This window comes from Falco rusticolus, chromosome 9 (assembly GCF_015220075.1).
Source record: "Falco rusticolus isolate bFalRus1 chromosome 9, bFalRus1.pri, whole genome shotgun sequence".
NCBI lineage: Eukaryota > Metazoa > Chordata > Aves > Falconiformes > Falconidae > Falco > Falco rusticolus.
The window spans coordinates 26,108,910-26,128,031 of NC_051195.1; the positions used below are offsets into that span (position 1 = coordinate 26,108,910).

Genomic DNA, 19,122 nt, shown 5'->3' on the forward strand with positions numbered 1-19,122 from the left:
CGGGCGCGGGGGTTATCAATGCCGGGGGCTGCCCCCGCCGACGCCCCTCCCCGGCCCGCGGGGGGACGGCGCGGGGAGCTCCGTGTCCCGGCGGCACCGGCTTGCGGCAGGTCCCCCGACAGCCCTCGCTTTCTCCCAGGATACCGCACGCCGGTACCGCAAACCCATCGCGGGGGAGCGGGGTCCGGGTGCCGGGCGGGCAGCCCCCGGCGGGGGCGTTCTGGGGGGCGAGGACCGGGATGTTCTCCCTTGCAGCTGATGGAGCTGGATCACAACAAGGGATTCTCATTTCGGAAGTAAAATACCGGTGTGGGTTGTGCTAGGGTGGTTATTTTTTGTTAACGTGGAGACAGGCTTCTATATAGGGAAGATGCGTTTTTTTAAAAAAATCAAGTAAAACGCCGGAAGTTTCAAGAGAACATAGACGTGCTTTTTATGTTACTGCACGTCTGGGGATGGGAGATCAGAGACCAGCTTCAGAAACCTTCCGTCGCAATTAGGATCTCAAACCCTGCATGTGCTTCAGTTTCATGGGGGGTGATGTACTTTGCAGACCTGTTGCAAACTACGCGTTGCTCTGACCCTCTTACTGAGCTCGGAGACAACAAGCCCTCGGGTTGCCAGCAGCTCCCCGCTGTCCCTGCAGCAGCTGGAGAGCGTGTCCCTGCTCAGCGTGCCGAGCCCAGCGCCGTGCCACAGAGATGCTCCTCGCCCTGGGCACTTGCAGCGCAGGTCCACGCTGTCCCCTGAGCTGGTAGAAGCTTTTGGAAATATTACTGGGATGTATATAGAGATGCACTCATATCCCCCCCTGTATATTTATACCGTATATTTACACTGATGTGGAGGTAGCTCCCCAGACCATGGTGCGGTGGGTGCAGTGCAGCAGCTGAACGGCCGCTATCCCAAGGCTGGCCGGGCTGAGGCTAGCTCCGGCTCTGGCCCCCGGACGCTGGCAGGGCAGTGCCTGTCCCGGTGTGCGGGGACAGCTGGTGCCAGCCACCCCCTGGGCCAGTGCTTGGCAGCACAGCACTCGGCAGAATGGAGCTGGAACGTGGCCTTCCTTGTGCAGCCAGATCCATGTTGCTGTAATGAAGCCTGACTGGGATGTGACACCTGCTTTAGACTTTCCACTTGTGCCACCTCTCCTTCACAGTGACTTCGTTAAAGATCCCCCGTGCTTATAGGAGGGTAAAGGCTGGCAAAGCCGAGTGCCTCGGTTACACATGGATATTTGGGGGTACTAGTACCCCCCTAATCTTTCCTCAGGGGGCTACTTTGGACAAATAATATTTGACATGGCCCCCCACACATCCTTTTCTTCAAATTGGAGAGATACAGGTTTGATGGGGGACTGTTGGGTGGATGAGGAATCGGTTGGATGGATGCATCCAGAGGGTAGCGGTCAACAGCTCAACGTCCAGATGGAGATCAGTGGTGAGTGGTGCCCCTCAGAGGTCTGTGCTGGGACCAGCACCCTTTAGTATCTTCGTTAATGACATAGTAGGATCGAGTGCACCCTCAGCAGGTTTCAAGACGACGCCGAACTGGGTGGTGCGGTTGATACGCCTGAGGGAACGGGATGCCATCCGGAGGGACCTGGACAAGCTCAGTAAGTGGGCTCCTGTGAACCTCACAAGGTTCCGCAAGGCCAAGTGCAGGTTCCTACACTGGGTTGGGGCAACCCCTGGTATCAATACAGACTGGGGGATGAAGGGATTGAGAGCAGCCCTGCCCAGAAGGACTTGGGGATAAAAAGCTGGACGTGAGCCAGCAATGTGCATTCACAGCCCAGAAAGCCAGCCACATCCTGGACCGCATCTCAAGAAGCGTGGCCAGCAGGTTGAGGAGAGTGATTCTGCTCCTCTACTCTGGAGTCCTGCATTCAGCTCTGGAGCCCAGCAGCCTTTCAGTACTTCAAGGGGGCTTATAAGAAAGAGGACAAACTTTTTAGCAGGGCCTGTTGGGATAGGACAAGAGCTAATGGTTTTAGTCCCCCCTCTTACAGTTTTAAACTAGGTATAAGGAAGAAATTGTTTATGATGAGGTCCCTTCCAACCCAAACTATTCTGTGGTATTCAGTGGGGTTCAATGGAGGAGAGAGAGGCTGATATGGACTCATTTATCTTTATGTGCAATAAGTCCTAAAAAGGAACACCTCTGCAGAGACTGAGAGAATGACTGCTGGAGAACAAAGTCCTTTCCCCAGTTTGGGGGAGGAGGGAGCATTTTCAGATACATCTCCCATTTCCTAGCTGCATTTCATACTTGGAGCTCTCCCTAGTTGGTTGTTTGGGGTAGGGAAACAGCTGGGAGAGAGGATCATGAGAAGGAAACAAAATGGCTTAGGCAACAAACCACAGGAGAGGGTTTACAGCCAAGAACCTCAAGTGGAAGCTGGTATCTTCTTCTGTCCTGGAGTTACACGCATAACTATCTCTGAAGGACAAGGCTTAGCTGACGGTTAGCTGTGCATGCTCCTTGCTTGGCATGCTGGATTGTGTAAATCCCTTTCATGGGTGCTGAGGACTTTTCATGGTTTGTAGGAGGAATCTTGGCATCTAACTCAGGGCTGTGGGTACCATGAGGCATCATAAAGGACTGTATTGTGACTTTTAAACCCCTCTGTGGCTCCAGTGATTATAAGGCACGTCATGTGCCTTAGCTTATTCGTCCACCAAACTTCGGAGTTGCTTTCAGATTAAGTTCTGACCACCTGTAGTTGCTCTATGTTATTACACTGAGATCCCTGCCAGTTTTCCACATTCTTGCTATCATTTGTGATGTGAAATGGAGTTGTCTTATGTGTTTGCTATCACTTTTATAGCAGGTTATCCAAAGTGTATCAGGTTTGGAGGGAAATATTACTGTGACTTTTAATGAATGTTTTGCTGTTACACTTTTTGGACAGTTTACTTTAAATCTCGTACAAGTTATTACTGTTCAGGATCTAAGGAAACACAATGGAACAGAATGAAAGCTTGAGTAGCCTCCCTGTCCAGTAATTTTGTCCTCCTTAATCTTCTTTGCCATGTTCTCCTGGTACCTGCATTTACGTGCACATTTTCTTCCATGGTTGTGACTCATCTTTTGCAGTAAAGCGGGTATTAGTCTTTGATACTCGTTGCTTCTATATTAATTTTCTTGCACATGCTACAATTTTATCTCTTGGTTTTGATGTGGATGTATGTGTGTGAAGATCATTCTTACATTACTAAAAATCTCTGTGTCATTTTGTTCTGTTTACAATTCAAATAATCTAGTTAGTCTCTGTTGCTGCTGTCGCTGGGTGTTGACTTCCTTTCCCTGCTGTTCCCCTCGCCTTAGACTATAACCTTTATAGTTCTAGAAGCCAGCTGGTTATGGAGTTATCTCTGAAAACATGATCAATGTGCGCTGTGGCAGAGATTCTTGCCTTGTATCTGCAGAAAACCTGAAACAAGTCTCTGAGGAGTTCATAGGCCTGTCCATCTAATAAGTGAAATGGAGTGTGCTTACTGTGCGACTCCTGCAAGGAGGCTAAACTGGAAGGAATTACAGATGTACCATCTTAGGCTGCAGTTTGGACTCCAGTCCAGATTCTAACCCAAATTCAAAGTTACATGAACACTGACAGAACAGTCTAAACCATGGGATTCAGCTCAATGGCGAAAAGAGTAAGATACAGGTCTGAAACACCTGCACAATTCCAAGATGATGGATGATGGCTAAGTAGCATGTCTGCAGAAATGCACGCAAGGCTACAGGGAATCACAAGCTGAATGTGAGACATTTGTCATGCAACTGCAAAAAAGGGCAGACAACTAAGGTTATCACCTGTAAGACACAAGAAGTAAGGCATGGACTAAAGGCAGGCTTTGACTGGGGCATTGTATCCAGGTTTAAGCATTACTCTTCAAGAAAAGATGAAGATCAACAGGATTGAGTCTGCAGAAGAGCAATAAGAATACCACAGACCTAGAGAACTTGATTTGTGATGAAACAGTTCAAGCAATGGGCTCGTTAACCTGAAGATGAGAAGAACTAAAGCAGCAAATATGGCAATAGTAAAAATTCAGTCACTGCTTAAAGCTGTGTCCTCCTCATGCATCTTTCCATTTCAGAAGTTCCGAAAATAGCTTTAATCACACTCTTCATTGGTCAATGAATAAATTACCTTGTTAAAATTTAACTTTGAACAGAAAAATCTATATTCTGTTTCATAGGGCACTTGGTTCGTATTGAAGATGCTGTACAGGAAACCAGGTTAAGGTTTTGACTTCAGAGTTTTGAGCTTTGAAAATTCAGCTGTGTTAACCCTTGTTTTTAGGAAAGGTCCAGTCACCGTGAAGAATAATACTTATTTTTCTCATTCTAGCCCGTGGGATTGGAGCAACAACTTTTAATGATTGCAAGAATAGTTTTGCTTTACAAGTGGAAAGTAGCCACAGTCTCCAGCTCCTTTTCAGAGAAGTGGGTAGTATAAAGAACGTTGATGATTCATAAACCTAAATTGTTTTAAATATACAACATGAGCATAGCTGTGTTTAACCTACTTGTCTGTGCTATCAGTTTTTTGATTTCTTGTTAGTGGCTTGATTTATTACCACATATTTAATGTGGTAATAGGCATCTGCAGGGTGATAGACTGACCTTCTCAACTACCTAGTTCTGCTCAGGGCAAGCCAAGCTCTCTGCATGGTATCAAAGATAAAGGCTGGTGGCTGTGGAGCCATGCAGGGACAGATTTCTCAGTTTGGTCATTAAGCAGAATAAAATATTACCTTACACAGGGAAGGTGCCTGACAGTCTCATTCATCTCTGCTGGGCACCTCAGAAGTTCAGTCCCTAGAGGGTATCATGTATTTACTGGCTTTACTGCTAGAGGTGTCTGATGCTTCATGTCCAGTTATGCTGGAGGATCTGAGCACAGGCAGCTGTGAGGTCCCTCACTCTGAGGTGGAGCATTGCAAGGCGAAGTTGTGAAGCATTTTTCATTCTTTACTCCTTCCATCACAAGCTGGCAAACAAGCTCGACAACTGAAAAGCTTTGTAACGTTATTAGCACCTTTGATCTGCAGATAGCTGAAATTCTGGGGTTTGTATCCTGTTTCCCATAGTACAGAAGGAACAAAGTAAAACAAGAATTGCCTTGCTCAAATTTTCCTTTCTTTTTAAGTGTCTCCTAGATCTTATTTAAGCACTTCTGAAGGGTCAGACTGATGCCTTTGTCGGGGTTTTTGGCATGTCCGTGTGTTGGTTCTTTCCTGCCCTGCCAATAAAGTTCTGGTGAAGTTAAACCCAAACTGTAAGTCAAAACGTAGCTTTTTGCAAAATGATAGAAAAGTTAAAGGAACTGCATAGTGTACCGATCAGAGATCAGGAGATTTATCAGTCAATTTCTTATACTGCAGAATCTGTTTGAAATCATCCCTATGCCCATCCTTCAGTGCACAGATCATGCTGCTGCTGAATGCTGTCTTGGAAGCCAGGCCATTGCCGGGTGCTTCAGAATCATCCCAGAATATGGTTTCTCCTCAATTCATTCGCTTTAACAAAAAAATGTTCCACATATGTTTCCACCATCTTTTCTGTCTTGCATTCCCTGCAGGCTTTTTCACAAGATGGTCTGAGTTATTTGCCTTGTGTCCTCCAATGCTGTGTTTTTCACACCGGAGTTCAGGAAGCCTTGGGGATTTGAGGTTTTGGTAGTGGTTCCCTTGCTCCATGGGAACCCCTTTGTTCCTTGCACCGTGTGTATATTTATTTCTTGCTTTGACTTGTATGGTCTCAACCCATTGTTGTATTTCTGATTCAAGATACATAACTACATGCTAATTTTTCTAAGCATGTAATTTTTCATATTTTAAATCCCACCTGTTAAATGCTTTCTTCTATAATCTGCCTTCCACCATGAGTATGCTTATTTTTCAGTCGTCTAAAGGTTACCATGCTTATTTTTTACTTTTATAAGCAAACTTACAAAGCCTTTTCATTTCTATTTCTCCAATATTTGTCAGAGAGACGTTGTTGTCTCCTTTTGCAGAGAACCCAGATGACTACTGTTTTGTACCTTCACTCTTCACTGTACAATTGATGGACTGGCCTCACTGACAGTGCCCCTGGTTAAGCTTGGTGTGGGAGCTGCTACAGCACCCCTACCACTCCAGGCTTTTCTATCAGCGGATCAAAATTTTAAGTCTTGTGAAAGGCTGAACTTCAGCTTTGCCTGTTCCATTCTTTAAGCTTATTCAAAATACATCAGCCTCTGGCCTCTAACAGGGGGAAAGCTAGAATGATGCAGGAGATAAGCTATGAAAATGTTACCAGAGGATGCTTGTATCAGGTGGCGTCAGAGAGCATTCTTATTGAAGAAGCAGCAGGCATAGCGTGAGGATAGCAGACGGCTGGTAATGCAGCGTGAACTCCCCATTCGCCGTGTGTGGGAGGAAATGTGCCCTATCGATCGCGGAGAACTCGCGGGGTGGGGTGGCTTCTTGGTTTTCTTCTTTTTGTGAAATGCAAGGAGATTTCACATTCTGAAAATGTAAGCTGAGAAGGTTTCATTAGCAAAATGTAGTCGCAGAGTGTTTCAAAAAGGAAACAAATTTATAATTATTTGACAACCAGCTTGTGAACAGAAGACAGAGTTCTTCTTTAAAATAGCTCGAATGTCTTGTGGTTTGAGTAAAAAAACTTCAAAGCTATATACTGGAAAAAAAGTTTAATTAAAAAAAAAATAAATTTCTAGAACCAAAGGTCTGATCTACCAGGTTCCAGCTAAAATTCCTGAAAACCTAAATGGCAAATTTATAAAACATACAATTAACTAGCCTGGTATGTTTAATTTTATTTCATAAAAAAAATAATAAAATAGTCCATTTTTTCTGAAGAAAAATGTAACATGGATAGTGCTTTCTGTATATCATCATGGTAAAGTACCTCACCTGAAACTGGAGCAAGTTCAGACATTTAACTTGTGGAGATACTCAGTCTATTCAGACCTTAATTCTCTTACCGACTGCTCACAAACTGAAGGCTGGAGGTTGGTTTCCCATGGCATGAGCTGATATGTAGACTATTACAAGGAAGGGTAAACGTCAAGAGAGATAAATATGAAAGATGTCATATGCCTAAGAGGTAGATGTTTTTCTAAAAAAATAAAGCACGCCACACAGCATTAGTTGTGTGTTATGTTTATTTTTACATTGTGTTTTTATCTAAAAATTGGGTGTTGTAGGGAGAACACCGGCATATTAGACACTATCAAACAATTAAGTTGTCCCTGCCCTATAAAGTGATTCTTATGGGGAAGAAATGTACAGGCTATGCAAGCCCATGTGTACTCTGACAACATATAATTTATCGCTCTTGTATTACTAAACTAAAACCGGTTTGATGTAGTGTCATGTTTTTTAAGTAGAACCATGCTATGCATAAGCATCAAATAAAAAAATCACACCATAACAAAGAAACATCAAGGAAATACACCTGATTAAAAGGAGAACTAAGAATAAAGCAGCTGAGCAGCATGTTCTTGCCCATGTGTGTTTGCCTTGATGCTACGCAGGCCATCAAGTTTCCAAGAGTGTGTTTTCTGGTTTGATACAATTTTGCATCCTGGTACCGAGTGTTTGCTGCAGGCACAATCTTTCAAGCAGTTTTGGGACTTCTTGTGGTAGAAGATATGGAAAAAACTGCCCGTAAAAGCAAGTAATAGTAAACACTGCACTTGTACGTTTTTACCCATCTGTTTTCTTGTTTTAGCTTGCTACTGCTGACTCTTTAGTCTGGATCTCAAAAAGCCCAGTTGCACCGTAGCTGGTGCGTGTTCTGCAGCCAGGCTGTGCCTGCGCTTGTAGCCCTAACACCTCTGTGAAAGGTTTCTGGTACATGTGGAGAACTTCAGTTGTGGACAGTTTGGAAGTGATAACAGAATTTATAGCCAAAACGTAATTTCCCCTTCACATACTATAGCTGCTGCTCTTCCCAAAGAATATGATTACTTTCCCCATTGCCTTGCTCTCTCGTATGTACCAAGGGATTAGCAAAGTAGGACAGAATTGGACAACTGATGAAGTTCCTTCTGGCTTTTCTAAAGCATGATAAAAATCACTCTAAGTTTTTTTTTTTTTTTTCCCCCTCAATTCAGAAATAAAAATTAATCAAAAAACTTAGAAACTTCATTTACGCCTGTGCTAGTGCTTCAGAGCTGTGAAGAAGCTACTTAATTCATCCCCTTTGCTCCACAAGGAAGGAAATGGTTATTATTCTTGTGGTACGTACAGCAAAACTGAAATGCATGTAGAATGTGTTTCCATCCCTATGTCAGGAATGTAAAAAAACCCAGGCATCCTGACAGAGCCAGACAAGCCTATCCCGCTGGAGATGTGGGCTGGCACTGGCTGTGTTTTGGTGAGGTCTAAAGGAAGAAAATCGCTTAAACGATGTCCTGCCCTGACACTCCACTGCTGTCCCTGTGCTGCAGCCCTGTCCCCTCTGCTATGTGGTGGACTACAGCACTGGGTGACCACTGAGCCTCGAAGCAGGACCTGGGACTTGTTAAGCCTGGAAAGGATCATTCTTTGGGATCTGCATTTTGATCTTTCTAAAGACCCAATGCTTCTTTCGGAAGTCTTCCCATTGTAGATTGCATCCAGGAGAAAGCTGCTTGTTGGAGACAGGAGACAAGAGGTGTGCAGAGTGTTAGTTCCATCACTAGACAAAGTACCTTGTGCAGGCACTTTGCCTTTTTGTGCGATCTCTCTACATCCAGCATGGTCAGGTACGTGTCTTTTCTTCTGTTAGCAGATTGTGGATGCTTTCCCCTTTATGCATCCTGGTCTCTCTGGACCTAAAAAGGCTCCATTAGAAATGGAAAATACTTTTTCCACACCCTAGCGTATTAGGAGAGCATAGTGATGAGACCTTTATAATTACCAGGCCAGGTAGTAACAAAATCACAGCAAACACCACAATATCAGGCAGGGAAGGAACTGCTTGTAGTGTATGGGGGATGCATGCAAGTGTGGCAGCAGGCAATACAGAGCAGTGGGATTGCATGCAGGCAGCCTGAAATTTAGGGAAAATCTGTTTTGTGGATACAACATTGCGTGATGCTAGATACTCAGCCTAAAGTCTGTCAAAATCACCACGACTCCTCCTGCTGGGTACATCCAGTTCTTCCAGGTTAACCCCTTGGGGGTGCTCAAATTCTTTGTACTTTCCATTTTTACATGTATAAGTAGACTGAAGTTACAGAAGCCTTTGTTCCTGGAGCAATATGTCATGAACTTTTTTCTTTCTTAGCACACGATACCCTTGCCAAGACTGATGGGCCTTCTGCCTCTAAAATCCTATAGTCCAAGTCAGAGTATGAATTTTCCTCATTAATATGTTTCATTGAAAACACAGTATAGCTGAAGCCAAGAGACAGTGATGAGCATTTCCTGAACAGAAAAAGTAATACAGAAATATCAGTGTCAATATCAGCGGTATTAAACTACATGACCATTTTCCCTTGTAATGCTGTTCCTCCTTCAAGGTTGTTTCTTTTTTAATTGTGTATAGAATTCCTTCATCACCTGTCAGTGTGTTTCCCAGGAATGACTCTTTTGACTGGACTGCAGGGGAGCAGGCATGTTGTAGCAACACCTAGGGAGAAAGGAAAAAAAATATTTGGAAGCGTATGACTCGAGGCACTGTTTGAGCTTAGCTTATGCCACCCCGAAATCACACGTTTCAGCTTTATAAAGTAGGACATACTAAGCAACAACAGAAGCTCAACAAGACATTTACAATTCAGATTTTTTGCCTGTCCAGCTTGCTTGTCTCTGAAAGTTAGGCTTAAATTCACAAAAGGGATTATTCAGAAGGGAAATAAAATGTTGTTTCTATAAAAAAATAAATAAATGAAGTTAATGCATATTCAGATAAGCAGCTATTGTGCATTATCTGGAAGTAAGTGACAGCAGTGACCTGTGCTTCAAATAAAATCAGTGGTTTGAGTTGTCAGGTATCAGTGCAGCACAAAAGGCATTATGCCTTCTCTCTATTCCCTTGTCCCTGGACTAGCCACAGATGTGATAAGGCGGTGGCTCTGAGGATGCACTACAAACATCTTTAAAGCTGATCTACGCTCCTTCAGCAGCATAACTTGTCAGCCGTGCAGTAAAAAACTAGCCCCTTTTTGGAAGAAGCCTGCAGTAAGCTGGTGTGCCCCCAAAACACTCTGTTCTCAGTAATAGTTGCTCTACATGTTATGCTTTCATATTCCTTGTATATGTGCGTTTTATGAAATCATTTACGTAGCTATCTTAGCACTTGTCAAAATCTAGCCTTAAAAAGGTTGTTGCAGTGCATCAGTGGTGCAGAACTTTTATTGCAGCTCCATCAATAAAAATTGCTGTTGTCTTCAAGAAGAGTCTTCCTATGAGTAAGATGCTGTTAGGCTGGGTTAAAAAGTAGTTTAGGCAGCCAGACCGGCCCTGTGGCCAGTACTAAAGCATTAAGACAAAACAGGGGATCCTAACAATATGCAGCTGGAAATGGGAAGTGGGAAACAAAGCAGAAGTAATCAGTATTACCTTCTAAAACTGTTTGGAAGGAGAACTTCACACTGGAGGAACAGCCACACTGTCCCACAGTGCGGTCAGTGAGCGGGCACCACCGCAGGGATGTCCCATCGGTCTGGGACAGCTGCTGTCCCCAGGTGCCAATACCCTGGGAAAGGGACAGGCTTTTGAGAACATGGGCGAAGCCTGCCTGTTTTTACGGAGCCCCCCCCGGCAGAGCTGGGGGGTTCTTCTGACCCTTGCTGCGGGTGTGCAATGCCCAGCAGCGAGGGTGGCTGTAGCAGGGGCTCTCTGCCTTACCGTGGTGCAGATGCTCTCTTGTAAGCTCTTGAAGAGCTTTAAACTGAAAGCTGACAGCACACCAAGGAGGGATCAGGTTGGTGCTACTGCAATTCAAAGCTTGGAAGCACTGGTACTACAGGGCCAGCACTCAGAGTGGAAATTACGGTCATTAATTACCACTGTCAATGTACTGTCGCAATGTAGTTTGGCAGCACTAACATTCTGCTGCAGTCCAAAACATGAGACAAAATGTCTAATTACCAGTTTGCTGTCTTGAAACTCAGCTCTGTTGTGTATTTGACTTGCTCACATGCAGTTAGTCCCTTTTCCTGCAAAAGTAATCAGAAGACTTGAACCCATGAAATAGTGTATAAAAACTCCATGCAGCCCGTTCAGATTGAAATATGAAAAGAGTAAAATTGTGTTCTCACTGAGGGTGGGTGCAAAGATGAATTTAATTAGTTAAAAATACATTAAAATGTTGAACTGCAGAAAACTCTATGAAAATAATCTTTAAAGGAAAAGAGGAACCTAGCAACAGCTTCTGCAAACTTTACAAATTGAAATGTCTTCTCACTACCTAAACTAAAATAAAACTGGCTCAAGATTAAATTCTGCTCCTCTTTCTTGATTATGATAAACGTACATTTTCCCTAGCATCTTCATTCATTTTATGCTATGCATATGTAAAGATCCTGCATGCACATTCACACTTTATTGATTGCTGTCAGCAGTTCACTGATAGGCAGTTTTCCTATCATGTAGCTAGTTAATGTTGAAAAACATGAAATGCAGGCGTAAGCCCTAGGCTTTCTAAAATGTCTTGTATGATTAGATAAAGGTAGGGTTTGGGGAGGGATAACAAGGCCAGATCAGGATTGTCATAAGTTGTTTTTCAAGCCAAATATGCTAGAAAGAAGTCATTACTTTAACATCTTTGTGCCTTTCTTTTGTGTAAATGCAAATTGGTTCTTAAGAGAACTAGGAATCTGAGGAGTAGCCTGTGCCCAGGGGTGCATCCTGCTGTATGTCCCTTTGAGGTAGGGAACACAAGAGGATTTACAAAGTGAGTTAAATTATAGCAATGAGATAAATAAAATTAAGAGTTATGTGGTGGGAGTCTGTAACCATGGTGATGAAACCACTTAAGTACATCAGAGCCCAGGGGGACTGGACTGATAGTGCTTAACGTCCAGAAAGCCACTTCAGCCTCCCAGGTGAGGAAAACACCCAGTTTATTAGGAACAGAATTTCTCACAAAAGAATTTTTACTGAAAAATACTCAACTGATTGAAATATACTTAATATGGTGTGCGTAGGTGCATCATCTGATATCCAACACGAGGCATGCTTTTGGCAAAGGCGAAACAACAGATGCTTCTGACAACCAAGTTGTATAACAGATTCTTCTTTTTGCTACCTAGGTCAGCTCTTCCTCACCAAAATTGAAGTTTAACAGAAATGCTAAGGCTTCAGCAATAGCATCAGAGGGATAAGAAAACAATACATATCGTTGAGGTATGATTTTGTTTTCCTTCACCCTGATACTGTCACAGAATTTGGTGTTTGTTAAAGTTACACCTAACTAAACTTGCAGATGAGGCATTTTTTTTACCTTAATCATAGCAACTACATGTAATAGTTGCTAAATCAGAACTATTTAATTAATGTTCCATTTGTACCTATATTTGGATGGAATATCTAAGGACACAGTGTTATTTAGGTTGTATTCAACTCAGCAACACAAATTGCAACAACTTAGCAAGAAATAAAGGGAGAGGAGGGAAGACTAATTTTGGAAAAAGATTATTTCCTCTGATGCCTTGGAAGTATACTTTGCAATGTATAAGGGCTAATATCCCTCTGCAGTATCCACATCTGTGTGCATGTGTGAAGGAGAAAGGAGATAGGCAGGTTGGATACATGGGTAGGCTTCCAGTCTGAGGGGAGGGGAGAATGGGAGGAAATTTGATGTTTTTAGGTTTTGCTTATTTGGATTTTGCTGATGGGGGGGTTTCTCTGAGAATGTATTTTTCTATTGCAGAATTGTCCCAAGGCTTTATGTTTTCTTGTGTTAAGGGACTGCCCTGATTTTTCAGTCTGTTCTTGTTTCTGGAACTGACAGGTGTAGAGGCAGAGCTGTAGCTGTAACATGCTTCTTAATGTCAGTGGCCATCGCTGAAAGTTTTTCTGTAATGCAAAATAAAGTCCTCCATAAATAAGATGACAGGCAAACAGATAGCAATAAACAGCAGAACACAAAAATGTAAGCATAATGCCAAGGATGCATGTGTGTTAATCTTAAAATATTGCTAGGAAACAAGGTTAAACTTTACATCGATGTGGTGTTCCAGCACCTCTCTGCTGTCCTACTGTTGACTCCTGCTGCAGAGCTGCTGCATGTGACTGGTAGCACTGCATTTGGGTTTAGAAACACCACCCTGATGGCTGGTTAGTGAAATGTCACCTGGCGTCTCTGCTGGCATCTCTGCCATGCAAGGGTGTGGGACCAGCCCTAGTCTTTCACCAGGAAGGAGTTTGTCCTTGCCCTGCTGTATCTCCAGCTCCAGACAGTCCTGCCTTGAGCTTTGAGACTCCTTTTCCTTGGAGGATGCTGTTTACTTTCTAGCCTGGTTGTCCAAGGCACGCATGCACACAGGCATGCACATACCTGTCTCTGTTTGCCCCCATGCTTAACTTTTAAACCCAATGAACAATTTCAGAGAAATCTGACAGCAGGGAAAAGCTCCCAGCTGGATAAGCATCTCTACAGCCACCCAAGAAGGCTACAGAGACATTATCCTATTTCTCATTTGCGATGTAATAGTAAGAAGGGCTGCCCTGACAGCTCAGCTACGTAAGCTGTTAATTGACCACAAGAAGTTTGTATATGTTTCAGTTGTGTAATAAAGATATAGGACCCGTGGCTGGTAGAGAACTTTGCAGACTGACAGAAGGAAAGGCAGCGGGAATTATTTGAACAGAGAAGGCATTTGGTGTACTTTGTAAAGCCCTGCCGCTTGTACTTTGCTGAACTGGAACGTGTTTTGGTTTGGATGTTTAGACATTGGCTAATAAGAGTGTTTATATAAGGTGCCTGTGAGGTTGGACTGTTTTGACATCAAGGCTATTTAATAGCTATTTTTTTTTAGGTCACTGTGATGTTAATGGTATTGTAAATGTGGAACTACTAGGCATGAAAGCAAACTGCTTTTAGTCAGTGAAATCCCTTACATATATTACGGTGAATCCATATATAAGTATGTAGATTTCATGATCTGAGTTATAAAAAGTGTGTTTGAGGATTAGCCATAGATGTCCTAAAATAATACTTTTGCCATCTGTGATTCATTTTGTCCTCCCAAGCAAAGAAAGTTGTGACTCAGGAGTGGATAAAATGCTACCAAGTTTGTGCTTTGGGAGGTGTTTCTTTTGAGTGGATGCAATGGTATAAATAGGAAATAATTTTGCCTCTAAATTTCTGCTGAAGTAAACCTTTGGCTTTTTTGTAATAATTTTGATATCTCTCATCAGACTTGAAGTGAACGATGCTAATTGAATCTTGTACAGCAGCTTGCCCTGCCATGAGAAAAATGTCGATTAAAAATCACAGTTAATCATTAGCAAAAATTCTTGGGAAAATAAGTCTTGCTCATTCACTGTTCGCAGAACTGCGTGGTCTGTAGTGTGCTTAACATTCAGGAGCCTTCCCAGACTAGGAAAATCAATATTGATACTGTATGTATTTTTATCTGTTATTAAACCAGCAACAGCAGAAGATGTAGCCTGAAGGGCTATGTGGTGTAGCTTCCATTTGAAGTACCTTCAGTAATACGCCACTCAAAATGAGTATAAACAATTTATAATACGCAATTTCTGAAATTTACTGCAGCTTTGAACATTACACTGCACTTACTACAATGGAACTTACAGCTGTAAACTATTGTAACATTTTATCATTGGCACATCAGTAATAACCATTATCAATTAGGTACAAACAATTATTTCCAGCATCGTTTACAAAGAGCAATTTTAAATTGTCCCTTTAAAAAGCTTCAGTGAAGTTCAGGGTTTTTTTCTTCAGGTGAATATCCATTTATTTTCAAGTACAACCTGATCTATTAATGAACTTTATTTAAACTATAGCCACAAGCACTGATACAAATAGCTTTTTCTATTCTTAACGCAAATACAGTTTCATAAATCAAAGCTACCATGCATTTCCAATTATTCTTAAGAGAAAATGTTATTCAAATATATTCCTTGCTTAATTTCAGCCACCCACTCCGTCATATGCTAAGCTTTCATCACTCTGTGTAGTAAGTCCAGACTGCTTCCTGGGTGAGACAGCTCCCATAGGCAGGGCAAACACTGTGAGAAGGTAGATCTTTCCCTTCCGTTATTTAACAATTTTAATCACTAATAATGAGACTGTACACACACTTAAAAAAAAAAAATAAAGCTACCATGCAGAATAATTTCATATGCCAGAAGGCTGCCTGTCCAGAGAAGGAAGATGATGTGGGCAGGGAGCATTAACTTTGAGGGATGGAGCCAGCTGAAGCTCTTGCAACAGAAGCATAGCAGGCAGTGAGGGAGTCACACGTCAAGGTAGTGTCTTACCAGTGTCAGGATAGTGTCATGTCAGGTGTGTCCGTATATCCCTGGGATGGATTTCAGTGTGGAGGGGGTGAAATCAGAAGTCTCTTACAGCTGCAAGATACAATTTTGGGTTTTTTGAGGAGATACAAGATGCTGACACTCTTATGTTATGTGTTTCTGGTTTGCGTAAGAAAGAAGAAATGTAGCAAGGAAAATCTTCTCACAAATTGATTGACCCTTTAGCATCTGAATCCATGTACAGCTCATGTATGATCATCTACGAAATAATCAAAAGCGAACCAAAACAAAAGTCACAGATCTTGCGTCTCTTTTAAGGAAATACTAGCTTGATGTCAGGGCTGCTCTCCAGATGAGGTACTAGGCATGCTGGATGGTAGTTGCTAAATGCCAAGTAAAACAGGCAATCGCTAAGAGAAGGTGGGAAATATAGTTCTTACCTGTATGCTATTTTTGCCTTCAAGAAAATAGCTAAGGATCATTGCATGTAAAAAAAAAATAAAAATCAAACAACTTAAGCTCAATGCTTAAGGAGTCATGTTGTCATAGTGAAGCAGGACTAGAAAAGATCTCCAAAGACCATTACATTATGCCTCTGCCCCAAGACAGGATTAACAATGCTGGTGTCATTTCTGACAGATGTTTAGCCATGTCATCTTAAAGACTTTTATTGAGAGGGATGTCATAACCTGCCTAGGCAATCTACTCCAGTGCTTAATTATCCTTATTCTTTGGAAGTTTTTCAAAACTCTTGCCTTGGTCTTTCTTACAGCTAAGCCCATTACTTCTTGTCCTGCCAGTCTTGGCCATGACGAACAGATTACAGTCACACCCAACTATCCCTCACGGACACAGCCTGAAAACAGCAGGATAGCAAAAGCAGTTTTTCCCTTAAGAATTTATGGGATGGGGAGGAAATGCACACAGGAACCTAAAAGCTACATACAGTTTAAATTCACAGAGAACAGGAGCAGGATCCCTGGGAGGAGAGTCTGGCTTTTCAGCATGGATCACTGTTCCGAAAGGTGTCAGCTGTGCCATCTATGAGACTGAATCTCCAAGAAAACTCTTGCAGTGTAAGCATTCTTGATGTCTCTTCCTGGACAGGTGCATCTTCATCATCTACCTTAGATGAATCAAGGTCAATCAACTCAATCATAGGCAAAGGACAGAAAAATGGGGTAATGACGGTGGTTAGTGGAGCACAGTATTAAATAGTCAGCAGAACTCCTAAGTGGTGGACAGAGATGTGGAGGACAGTGAGGTGCCACGGTATTCTCTTAATGTCTGCTGAACCCTTTTACACATACAGAAGTTATTGGCAAGTTCCCAAGTATTTTCTCTCCTGCAAGCCATCCAACACCCATTTGCTCTGCCTTTTGTTGCTGTTTATGTCTACAAGTGGTGAAATGGGTTCAGAGAGACGACCTGGTCACTCTTTATTTTGTGGACCAGCTTGCTTTCTGGAAAGATTGAGTGCCTGAACTAGTAGAAGAAAGGAAGGATTGCACCTGCCTCGGCTGATAGCAGCTTAAATAACTCTTGAAGTTGTAGTGTTAGTTCTCGAACACCATCCTGCTGTAACTTCAGCATAATACAGTAATTCATTTTCTACCATTTAAGGATGAGGAGGATCCTAGCCCAGTATCACTATGACTGGGTACCAAAGTTAGGCACCTGAAACTGTGTTTGGAGTCCTACATAAAAGCGACTTAATTTTCCAGGGTTTTGGGCAGTCTTTTGACTCAGCGTAAGATAATGATGCTTTAATAGAGCAATTTTTATTTAGGAGCCTAAACACAGCCTCAGAAGTGTCAATCCAGGCACATAGCTTTGAAATAAACACAGATGTAAACCCAAACACCTTTAAGACCAGAATTAGGTAGATGTATGGGGGGGGGGGGCGGGGGGAGGAAATGGGTTTTAGCAATGAAGCTAAATCTAAGATTAACTTTTAATTTTGTAAGATTATATAACAGTCTGAAACTTGTTTTGATCTAATTATTTCACTATTCTTAATAAATATAAATTTGAAGACTAGGGGTGAACAAATGCATGGGAAATGTCTACTGGCTGTGAAAGAGAGCAAGGCGTGAAGGTGGCTGTGGGTGGAGGTTAATATGTGGCTGCTATATGCTTTTGGAATGGACTTCATATGCCTGTCAGCCCTCTGGGGTAAGAGCAGCAGGTTCCTACCACTCTGGGATGGGGCTTCATTTGAGGGGGGATGGGCGTAGCATACATGGAGGCAGGGTGAACTCTCTGCAGAGTGGCTCTGTGTATCTGAGAAACACGTAGTCACTTATACTTCTGGAATGGGGTGGTGGGGTCCCTCACGCTGACCAAGCCCCACACAGGGGCTACCAGTTTGCAGGGATGGCTCTGTCTTGCCATCCGGTTGCAAAATAGCCGGCACCTGACAACTCGGGGGGCCGCTGCTGGGGCCGGTCTGTGTCTGAGAAGTCACAGGCCTCTTCTCCATAGACACCTCCTCACTGCTGTCCTCTCCCAGAAAGCCTATGGCGTGGGGTATGGGCTGCACCCAGGCAGTGACGGCAGGTGGGGCGACTGACAGTGAGGCAGCTCCTTCCTTCTGGCAGGTGGTGTCATGGTGGTAGGAAACCAGCTCATTGCTGAAGTTGACCCTCTCCACAGTGGATCCAGGTGTGCCACAGCAGAAGCACCGGCAGCCCAGGAGGTTGCTGAAAGCCCGCCTGAAGTCTGCATTGAAAGCATAAATCACTGGATTCACTGAGGAGTTGGCCCAGCCGAACCACACAAAGACATTGAAGGTGGTTTGGCTGACACAGGGTGACTGTCCTTCTCGGTCTCTCTCGGGCTTGGGCTGGCAGAAAGGCAGCAGGCAGTTGAGCAGGAAGAAGGGCAGCCAGCAGCAGACGAAGACTCCCATTATGATAGAGAGGGTCTGCAGCACCTTGGTCTCCTTGCGCAGGGAACTCCGCAAAGAGGAGGTGGGCTCCTTGCCGTGAGCTGGCCACTGCCCCCCTGCTCGTTCCAGGGTGGAGATGCGGCGGATCTGGGCCTGGGCAATTCTGTAGATCCTGGTGTAGGTGATGATCATGATGGCCACGGGGATGTAGAAGCTGATAAGGGAGGAGGTGATGGCATAAGTGCGGTTCAGGCTGACATCGCAGTGAGGCGTCCCGGGCAGCCAGGAGCCTGGAGGTCTCCTGTCCTTGGCTTTATGCCAGTGTAGCTGCACCGGGACGAAGGAGATGAGGATGGAGAGGGCCCAGGCCAGGGCTATCATGGTGCAGGCGAGGCGCTGCGTCATTCTGCGCTGATAGCGGAAGGGGCTGGCGATGGCCCAGTACCGGTCCAGGCTGATGATGCAGAGGTGGAGGATGGAGGCGGTGGAGCACATGATGTCGAAGGCCACCCAGGTGTCACAAAAGCGGCTGCCGAAGATCCAGGAGCCACCGGCCACCTCGGTGACTGCCTTCCAGGGCATCACCAGGAGTGCCACGCAGAGGTCCGAGACGGCCAGCGACAGCACGAACCAGTTGGTGACCTTGGCGCGCAGGTGGCGGAAGCGCAGGACGGCCAGGCACACCAGCCCGTTGCCCACCAGCGTGCTCAGCACCAGCGCGCCCAGCAGGCACCCGGTGAGGGCCCGCGGGCCGCCCCCCGCCGCCGCGTTCCCCAT

General features: G+C 44.1%; 1 protein-coding gene across 1 annotated transcript; it reads right to left on the reverse strand.

The window, feature by feature from the left end:
* Positions 1-17,757: 17,757 nt before the first annotated feature.
* Positions 17,758-19,122, reverse strand: LOC119153506 (D(1)-like dopamine receptor). The gene has a single exon (XM_037400085.1). The coding sequence runs from the start codon at positions 19,120-19,122 to the stop codon at positions 17,758-17,760; it is 1,365 nt and encodes a 454-aa protein (XP_037255982.1).

Excerpts from the sequence above, each read along its gene's own strand:
- LOC119153506 (XM_037400085.1), bottom strand. The coding sequence starts at position 19,122 with ATGGGGAACGCGGCGGCGGGGGGCGGCCCGCGGGCCCTCACCGGGTGC.